At 35.6% G+C, this 10,683-nt stretch overlaps 1 protein-coding gene across 1 annotated transcript; it reads left to right on the top strand.

The window, feature by feature from the left end:
* On the top strand, nucleotides 1-1,388 carry LOC116161845. Its single transcript, XM_031475354.1, has 3 exons — nucleotides 1-524; nucleotides 585-1,029; nucleotides 1,085-1,388. The coding sequence occupies exons 1-3, from the start codon at nucleotides 93-95 to the stop codon at nucleotides 1,093-1,095; spliced, it is 888 nt and encodes a 295-aa protein (XP_031331214.1). The 5' UTR covers nucleotides 1-92; the 3' UTR covers nucleotides 1,096-1,388.
* Nucleotides 1,389-10,683: the final 9,295 nt, after the last annotated feature.

Genomic DNA, 10,683 nt, shown 5'->3' with positions numbered 1-10,683 from the left:
GTAAAATCCAATTAATATATAAATTATGAAATTGTACAAGCAGCAAATTATTTGTGATTATTGTCGTGGTGTGCAAATATCGTTCTCACAAAATGGCTAATTATGTTAACTCGATTCGCGGCAGGCCAAAGTTGGTGTACGACAATCATTTATTCACGTATGTGAAAATGACAAAAGATGAACTACATGCAATTTGGGTTTGCGAAAAACGTGATGTGTGTACAGGTAGAGTGTGGACACAAGGAAAAGAGGGTGAAGTGGTTAAGGTGGTAAGAGGCCATAATCACGCAGCACAAGCTGGACGTCCAGAAGCCGTTCGTACTATCAACGGTATAAAGGAACGTGCGGTTGCAACTCATGAAGCACCACAACAAATCCTGGCGACGGCCGTCGCTGAAATTCATGCGAATGTTGCTGCTTTGCTGCCGCGTAAAGACTCTTTAAAGAGAGTTATTCGAAGTGCAAGAAATGCGGGTGATGCGCCTGCTATCCCTCGAGATGTACAAGACCTTATTCTGCCTCAAGTAAGTTCAAATTATATACCTACATAACTATAAGCAACTAACTTTCATTAGCCATTTTAGGAATATAAAGAAATCGCTGTCAATGGTATCATTCAACAGTTTTTATTTTACGATTCTGAAGCTGAACTATTACCTGGTCGGATGCTAATTTTTTCTACACCGGAAAATCTGTTGCTCTTGTCACGTAGTAGAGAATGGTTTGCAGATGGGACTTTCAGCACTGCTCCTTCTCTTTTTCAACAAATTTACACTTTACATGTGGTGCAATACAATTCAGTTATTCCCGTCGTGTATGCTCTGCTACCAAACAAGACAAGAGCAACATACGTGAAGTTTCTTCGGGAATTGAAGCGTATTCAAGTGGGACTGCAACCATCTGAGTTGATGATGGACTTTGAACAAGCTGCAATTCAAGCATTTGAATTGGAGTTCCCACAACTTCGAATAACGGGATGTTTTTTTCATTTAACACAGTCGATATGGAGAGCAAGAGCAAGGTTTGAAGGTAGGGAAAAAATCATCAATGGAATAATAACAAATAAATCATGTATGCTTTTTAGGGTCGATATGAACAAGATCATGAATTTGCTAGGTGGATTCGAATGATCCCTGCATTAGCGTTTGTTCGCTCCGAGAACGTGGCCGGCGCTTTCGAAGAATTAGTAGAAAGCGAACATTTTCCAAGAGAGGCGATCGTAATTGCAAATTATTTCGAAGATACTTACATCGGTCGAAGACAACGACGCGGGCGGCAAAATCCACTCTTTGCAACTCCGTTATGGAATATGCTTGAACGAACACTTGCCGGACAGCAGCGAACAAACAATGATGTGGAAGGGTGGCATAGAAGTTTTCAGGAAACATGCGGCATACTGTATCCTAATATATATAAGTTTATCAAGTGCTTAAAAAAGCAGCAAGGTATTCATTCCTATGAAATTACCCAACTCGTTGCTGGCAACCCCGTCAACAGACGTAACAAAAAGTATGCCGCTATTTCGGCCAGAATCAAAGCTGTTTGTGAAGATGTGGACAACCGTGAACTGTTAGATTATTTACGAGGTATCGCATATAATTATGAGTTTTAAAATGTGTTTGTTTCTGTATTGCATGTAATAATAAAAATTTTTGATAATGAAGTACATTTATGAAAAAACCATTACATAGAACCCATAATGACAGTCCATAGCAACTGTTTAATTGAGGTATGCCTTATTATATTGTTAAGTTTTCATTTTCAAGTGCATTTGTATACTTACATGCAACAATGAACGTTTTTGAAAAGTATGGTATTGTGTACGTTGACGAAAGAACAAACCATTACCTAAATTGTATAAAATACGTTAAAATACCATACCTATCTACGAATAAGCTCTACATAAGTCCGTTCGGGAACGAAACATACGGGCACGAGAAGTGGAAAGACGAAATGACCCGGGAACGAGATGTGGGGTACGAAATGCGGGGAACAAAATGTGGGGAACCAATATTCCGTAAACCATTCAGGGATCATTTGAAATACAAGGAGAATTTAATCACGGAGATGATTCGCATGTTATACGGAAGCAAATAAGAGGACAAGCTCGAATTTTGGCAAAGAAAGAGTTGGAACATATGACCGCTTTTTCATATAAACAAAAAAAATATTGGCAGCTGATAAGGAATTATTATCTAAAAAAACCGTACACGACATTCCTAGTGACGACGTCGCTAGGAAATTAAAATCAGAAGGTGCTTGTGAGAAAGATTTGGCGCGAGACGATTTCGAAGCCGTTACGCTCATGTACAGTAATCAGAAACCAACTAATCACTACATCACCAAATTTTACAAAACGTCTCATATAGTTATTTATTTAAATTTAGAATGGTGTTATAGATTATGTCTAAATGTATTTAAACGAACAAAAAACGTCATCCTGTATTTAGACTGTACAGGAACTGTTATTAGAAAATTTTCCAAAGACTCCAAACGAGTCTTTTATTACGCCGGTGTCATTAGACATCAATCTTATGGTAAAGACGTTACTTTACCAATATTAGAAATGATTTCTAAAGGGTGTGGCATTTTTAACGCACATTTTAAATTTGCCGCCATTTTTGAACTACCGAATGTAAACTCACCAAATTTGGCAACTGTCAAGTTTGATGTTTGACATTCATAAAAATGTCGCGCTACACCTCGCAAGAACGTTTGTTGATTCTTAAAACCTATTATGCAAATGGGTCTAATTCCACGGTGACGGTTCGAAAGTTACGTAATCATTTTGGTGTTCATAACCGGCCATATCGCAGTACAGTAGACAGATTAATCAAAAAATTTGAGCGCACTTATTCACTGAAGGACGATAGAGACCATCGCCATGTTCGACCACGTCGAAACAACCAAAATATCGCTGCTGTGAATGAGAGTGTGCAAGAAAACCCAAACATGTCAATTCGCCATCGATCTCAGCAATTAAACCTTTCAACAAGAACTCTGGGTCGAATTATGCATGTTGATCTTCACCTTCGAGCTTACAAAATTCAGCTGACTCAAGAATTGCACGAAAATGACCATACGCAGCGCAGAAATTTTGTTAATTGGATGTTGGAACATGCTGATTTTCACAAAAAAATCATCTTTAGTGATGAGGCGCATTTCCACCTCGATGGGTATGTTAACCGTCAAAATTGTCGAATTTGGGGTACTGAAAATCCACATGCGATTCATGAAAAACCCATGCATCCACAAAAAGTCACTGTTTGGTGTGGATTTTGGGCTGGAGGGGTCATTGGCCCGTATTTTTTTGAAAATGATGCTGGTGTTGACGTTACCATCAATGGAAACAATTACCGTAACATGTTGACGACTTTTTTTTGGCAAAAACTTGAAGATATGGATGTGCCCAACCTATGGTTTCAACAAGATGGGGCCACATGCCACACGGCACGTGAAACCATGCAGTTATTGCGTGGAAAATTCGGAAATCGCATAATTTCTCGTTTCAGCGATGTTAACTGACCTCCAAGATCTTGCGATCTAACCCCATTGGATTTCTTTCTTTGGGGTTTTCTTAAAAGCAAGGTTTATGTGAACAATCCTGAAACCATCGATGCATTGAAGGACGAAATTCGTCGCTGTATTGAGGAGATTGACCCAGAATTATGCGAAAATGTTATGGAAAATTTCAATAAAAGAATGCGGTCTTGCCACCAAGCCAGAGGTGGCCATTTAAATGATGTTATATTCCATACGTAATGTCATGAACACAACTTCAAATTCCAATAAAAATATTTCAATTTCGTAATTATTTAATGTGTTTAATTTCGAATTTAAAATGTGCGTTAAAAATGCCACACCCTTTAATTCTCATACATCTCAAACTATTTCAGAATGGATTTTTAATTTTCAGTGCACAAGGGAGTTCGCGATTAATAGTGTAGTTACCGATTTTAGCTGGGCGCTTCTTCATTCTGTTATAAACGTGTTTTCCAGAGTGACCGTTTTGGAGTATCTTCAAGTGACTCACAATTTGCTACAACAAAATTCTGATGGAAATTCTGATGTGCATTGTCCTTTCATCACTGTGCATGTCTGTTGTGCCCATTTCACTAAAATAGTGGCTTCAGACGCCAAAAAATACGCAGGGAAAAACAAAGTTTTAAAGCTGTTTTTAATACGGGGAGTTGTAAATAATATAATGTTGGTCAAACCCTATTACAAGTGTAAATCACTTTTCATGGATTTTGCTACGATTTTATTAAATCGCTATTTGACCCCAGAAGTAACAATTGCTTTCGATAGATTTGTGAACCGCGAAATGTCGGATACTGATAATGAAGATGGCACATCAGAATCTCCAGACTTCTTTAGCGTAAATGAAAATGTTAATTTAAAAAGTTTATATACTAAAAGTCCATTTTACAGCAATTTTCTAGCAAAGCATTCGATTGTTACGCTGGCAGAATCAGATTTAGAGTTAAATCAATGGTATTGTCCCAAATTTTTAGATATTTGCGTTCAAAAATATATGCCATATTTGCCATTTTGGTCAGCATTGCTCGTTAACACCGGTACTACTAACGTTTTATCAAACTCATTGGTGGAAGGTTGGTTTAACGTAGTTAAAAATTTTGTTGTAGATAAAAAAAAAAATTTAAAGTGTTCCAGGTTTATTCAAAAAATGCGCGATTATTTAGCATGCAAAGAAAAGGAAATAGAATATAAGTTACTCCTTAAAAAACCTCGTAAGTGTACACTCGTTGACGAATTCAATGTTGCAAAAGAATCATGGAACCGCACACCTAAAATAAAAACGACCCATCTCCGTAATACGTCATTTTTGCAACGTTTATCGATAGCCGATAAACCTAAAAGCTTAGAAAACGTCGGTTCTAGTGTTTTTTTCGATAACGGAGTTTATAAATATTATTATCTATTTAAATGTAATAGTTCCTTAGTAAATGGCTACATAGCCAGATATGATTTGCCTAACTGTTATTACACAGATTTAGATTATTACGATTATTTTACACTATCTGGTAAGGAGTGGGTAGCTTCTTTTATAATAGATTTATTTGCCCAATTAGTTATTAAAAATAAAACTGATTACTTCGCTGTAATAAATACCCCAATTATTAATTTTACTGTTGAGAATGAAAGTCTTAATAGTCTTTGCTACTTAAATGATGGTAAAATAGTTTTTATTCCTATTTTAGAAAATAGTCATTGGTTTTTGCTTGTTGCCAACGGCAAAACAAAGGAATTTTATGTATTAAATAGTTTGCCCACCTTTGATTTTTTTGCAGGACAAAGGTACTTTGAAAGGTTTGTCAAGATCTTAGAATTTTTAAATATAAACATAACACCGTGGAAATTAACAAATGTAAAACACGAAAAACAATTTGACGGTTACAATGGCGGTGTATTTCTAATGTATTATATTAAAAATATTGTCAGCAACAATGGAGTACATACTTATAATAATAACCTCGACATAGCACAAATTCGTAACTTTATACAACATTACTTGCTACAAAATTCTTTGTCAATGGTTAATTATTGTTTAAATTGTTCCCGTTCAAATCCACCAAACGTGTCATCATTCTGGCATAAATGTACAGTATGTAACATGTGGAAGAAGGCGCAGTTCTGCAGTAAAACTGAAATGAGATGCTGTAATGAAGTTTGCACGCCATCAGCACACAACTGGATTCAGTGTGATAACTGCAAACGTTGCATTCATTATAATTGTCTTCCAGACTTTAGTTTAAATCCCGATGGATATCAAACACAACAATTTAAGTGCAAGGTCTGTAACTCGGCCCGTATTTGCAAACCTTACCTATTGAGACGGTGAGCGCGTTTTGAAGAGTCCTCCTTGTTTTTCCAAATTTGTTAGGAAAACGCTGGGTTTCGACCCTTACCTATTGAGAAGGTGACCGTTCAAATGAAAAGATCACCATTCCTCCACTTTGCACTGCACTGTTTATGAATTGTAGGAAATATCGTTTTTTCCCATTCCCATAACTTGCAAGCCCTACTTACATGGTAAACAATCAAGAGGTAACGGTAATCTAATCAGTAGGTATATAAATTATTGCATAACTATATCACTAACTATAAGATAAATGTATGATCGCATGGTGATGGTATTAGTATAATTCATATTATATCGTACCTACTTTTATATATTTTATATATATATATATATAAAAGTAGGTACGATATAATATGAATTATACTAATAGCTTTGTTGTGTATTTAATTTAAGGGCATCGCTTGTGTAATAATCTGAGAGCACTTGATAGTTAATTCCGCAACTGCCAATTTGAAAATGCCACCGGATTTTCCGAGCGGCCGTAATATAGTAATCTGATTTCGCGATCTTTCGTACTTAATAACTTTCTTATTTATGAATAAAAAAAGTGTGAATTTGGGATTTAGACGGCCTCATGGGTCCTTAATTGTAATCTAAAGTCACATGTGATACGCCACCATTAAATATTTTGTTTTAATGAAAAATATTTAATTCAATGAGATTTGCTAGGTTAGTTTGGTTATACGCATACTGGATTTCCGACGCTGGGAGTTTCGACGCTAACTTCACATACGTAATTTAATTTTATTTGGTTTGTGCACAATCAGTATTTGTTTTGTTTTAATATAGTTGATTGTAACAAAAATAAAGGCACATCTGAAATATTTGCGTGAGGACGCAAACGAAAAAGCCTAGAAGAACAAGGGGTGCTTGAAGAGGAGACATTTCTTTTGCCCGTAAAAACAGAGGAAGAACTGCAAAGTATGGAGTCACAGTTATCCAATCCAACGAATCTAAAAAAAATGGTGGGACTTACTTTTTATATAATTTATTCTAGTGTTAGTATTTAAAATTGTACCTTTTAGATTAAAACTTTAGGACATCAGGCAGAAGGGAAATCAATGCCTAAGATAGCCGGTTCCATTATGACCCGAATTATTTCGAATAAACTGGCACCCACGTACAGTTGGAAGGGGCAGAAACAAAAAAATGTTTCAAAGACACGGAATTGGCCAAAGCAGCTATTGGTACGTACATTATGTAAATTTATAATTATCTGACGTGGAATTCTGATTTTGCAACATGAAATTTCATAAAGTAGCTCTTTTATTTACATGATTGTTATTGTTGCAATATCAAAATCAGTAATAGTTTTCAAATATTGCATGTTACCAGGTTTTGTACTATGACGGTCATTGGAAGTTTTACATATATGCATTTGTGTGCAGCCGTGATATTAAATAAATGCCCGTCAGAGCCTAGGCAGGATATCATTAAGTCTGTTCAGTTGTGGTTGGCTCAATGATTGAGCCTCAATCGCCAACAAGATGCAAACGGTATAAGTACAAGGTTTCATTTATATTGACATTCTAATGGTTTTTGTTATACAGAGCTGAAGAAGTTGTGCAGAGGGCAGCTCCTCCCATATAATAAGTGATATTTATTATAATTTATATGTATTTTGTGATAATAAATAAAACATTTTTGCAATGTTCAAAACATCATTTTGTGATTCTATAAAAAAGATTTTGAAATGTTCGTAAAATGTGTTTGATTTATAGAATAAAGCACATTTATAAGATTCTAAAAACGTTTTCTAAAGGGTTTTTGAAATATTGTTGTATTGTACCAAAAATGTTTTTCCAATGTTGCAATTACAACGTATTTTTGGCCATTAACACATTTTTGCAACGTTTTAAAAAACATTTTTGCAACCTTACGTACAATATTTAAAAAAATATTTTTGCAACATTTATTTGCTGATTGGGACCACTCCACCTGGCGAATTGTCAAAATCTCCTGGACCTGATGTCCCCCAAAATGAATCGAGTGGCGTTTCTGATAATGATGTCACTTCAGAAGAGGAAGTTGTGGAAGGTGAAGCCATTAATGCTCCTATAGACTTTGAAAATTTAAATTCTGATGACTTCATTCTTGTCGAGTTGACGACGGTTAAAGGATCCAAAAAAAGATTTGTTGCTCAAATAATTTCCAAGGTGAGAATGATGAAGATGTATGGTTGTGTTCCTTCCTCATATCTAGTCAGTGAGTCAAGAATTCGTTTATATTTCCATCCATAAAAGACTGTTCTTTGGTTGAGAAAAATGAAATTCTGAAAAAGCTCGAACCGCCGACTACTTTATGTCGCGGACAATTCCAATTTGATTCACTGAGTTTGGACCTGAAGTAAAGACTTTCGATGTGTGAATTTTTATTTATGATTTTAAGAATCATTTTTTCTTTTTTTTTGTGCAAGCTCCTAAGTTTAAGTAGGTAAATAAGGCCCGATTTTTAAGTTGTCGAAGAATTATGTTTCTGTTTGTTAAATAATTTTTTTTCTTTTCGATCTATCTTATTAAATGTGGGAAATTGATAAATTTCTATTTTTTTTTAAATTTGGTTTTCAAGTAGCCCCCAGAGATGATATAGGGGACGTCCGCCTACAGTGGCCACATATTGAAAAAAAATTCAAATACTGTTACATTATACCGCCATCTAGTGTGGTGAAAGTGCAGGTGTATTTGCCGGTTTTATAAGAATTTTCAAGTTTGGAAGATGAATAGTGTTTGTGTACGTCTATGTTGTTTTTCATGTGCATAAAGTTACTTTCTTTTAAAAGAAGTTGAAGGAGGTTTTTAATAATAGCCGTCATAGATATCTATACCTAAATCATACAACCTTGGATAACGTTAAAATATCTGCGACTAGGTAAGAATTTGTAGCACAATTATTACACGCCATTTTTATTAGAAGCTTGCATTTGTGGACAGTGGGCACATTTGATGCGTTAACTGTGGCCACCCCTTTGCGTTTTTTAAAACGCATGGCCACTGTACACGTTAATGATAAGTGAATAATATTTATGGGATTACGTGATTTTCAGATCCCTATTTTGCCTAAATGCCGCGAAGAAATATTAAAAACATTAAAATAGGACAAACGAGTGAGGAAGCGATGAGAAACGCTGTATACGCGGTTCCTCGTACTACACTACGACGATACATTGCAAAATGCAGAAATTCCGAGGAAAACATCGATTGGAGCAGTGCTATTTTAGAGGGATCTCCACGTATGACTCCAAACTATACTGTAAGAAAAATATTTGCCCACGATGAAGAACAGCGATTATGTCAGTATCTTAAAACTATGGCTAATTTGCATCACGGATTAACACAAAAAAACTCGCGAAAGTTAGCGTACGAATTAGCAGTTTCCAACAAAAAGAAGATTCCTAATTCCTGGCTGAAAAATCAGACTGCAGGCAAAGACTGGTTCACCAATTTTTTGAAAAGAAATCAAGATATTTCTATCAGAACAGCAGAAGCAACTTCACTAGGAAGAGCTATGGGATTTAATAAACCAGTGGTGTCAAAGTTTTTTGAAAATCTTCATAGCGTCTTGCAAAAACATAAATTGGATGCATTTCAAATTTTTAACGTCGATGGAACTGCCTTGACAACGGTGCAAAATCCTAACAAAATTTTAGCAACTAAAGGTCAGAAGCAATTGGGCGCTATTACATCTAGTGAACGAGGCACACTGGTGACAATGGTAGGTGCAATAAATGCGGCAGGAAACACAATTCCGCCAATGTTAGTGTTTCCGCGTAAATACTTTAAAGACCACATGATTAAAAATAGTCCACCAGGAACCATTGGAGTCGCATCTCCGTCTGGTTGAATCACTTCGGAATTATTTCTAAAATGGTTCAATCATTTCATCAAACATGCCAAACCATCTGCTGTTACCCCTGTGCTATTAATAATGGATAACCATGAGGCGCATATTACATTGCAAATAATTGAACAGGCTCGATTGAATAACGTGGTGCTAATAACACTCAACTGAAATACTAACCAATACGCCAATATTTCATCGAATAAGAGACGAACAAAACGAAAAGTTAATTAAGAGAGCCGCTCAAGTCCAGCGCAAATGCTTCCAGGAAGTGGACCAGCCAGTTGTTGTAAAGAAAGATAAACTCCAATCAAGTAAAAATACTGCACCCTCGAGTTCTGAAGAAAGCGAAGGGATCATGTCTGATCTGTCCGACTCGGACGATGTTGATTATTGCGAGGACGCCGATCAACCTAATTTTAAAGACTTAAATGAAATTAACGCGGAATCATTTGTTTTGGTAAAATTTGCAGGGAAAAAAATAATAAAATATTACGTGGGGAAAGTCATAAAAAAATGCAGTGCCATAGATTTTGAAATAAGTTTTTTAAGGAAGAAGGGAGAAAAGTTTATTTTTCCAACTGTTGAAGACATAAGCATAGTTCCATTGGACGACGTTGTTCTTCACTTACCTGTTCCATACTTCACCGGAGGAACAGCCAGAATAAACAGTTCTTATAAATTTTCAGTTGATTTTACTTCCTACAATGTTAACTAAAGATTATTAAAGATTACTTATACCCTTTGTTTTGTTTTTATAAAATATGAATCACGAAAAGTGTTTTTGGAAATCATTCAAAGCAGTGACCACTGTTCCTTCAAACAATGGCCACTGTACCTCACACAAATGGTACAGTGGCCAGTTTACCTATAAACCAAAAATTTTTTTAATAAAGAACGAGTTTACTTAATTATATTATCTTGTATACACTTTATCAACATTAACATATGAACGTATTTTT

This window comes from Photinus pyralis, unplaced genomic scaffold (genome assembly GCF_008802855.1).
Source record: "Photinus pyralis isolate 1611_PpyrPB1 unplaced genomic scaffold, Ppyr1.3 Ppyr1.4_LG1, whole genome shotgun sequence".
Taxonomy (NCBI): Eukaryota; Metazoa; Arthropoda; class Insecta; order Coleoptera; family Lampyridae; genus Photinus; species Photinus pyralis.
This window is presented reverse-complemented; position numbering and strand designations above follow the sequence as displayed.

What these genes read in the sequence shown, in the direction of transcription:
- LOC116161845 (XM_031475354.1), top strand. Translation starts at nt 93, where the DNA reads ATGGCTAATTATGTTAACTCGATTCGCGGCAGGCCAAAGTTGGTGTAC. An exon ending in AAGACCTTATTCTGCCTCAA is followed by an intron (nt 525 to 584) that starts GTAAGTTCAAAT and finishes TAGCCATTTTAG; the next exon opens with GAATATAAAGAAATCGCTGT.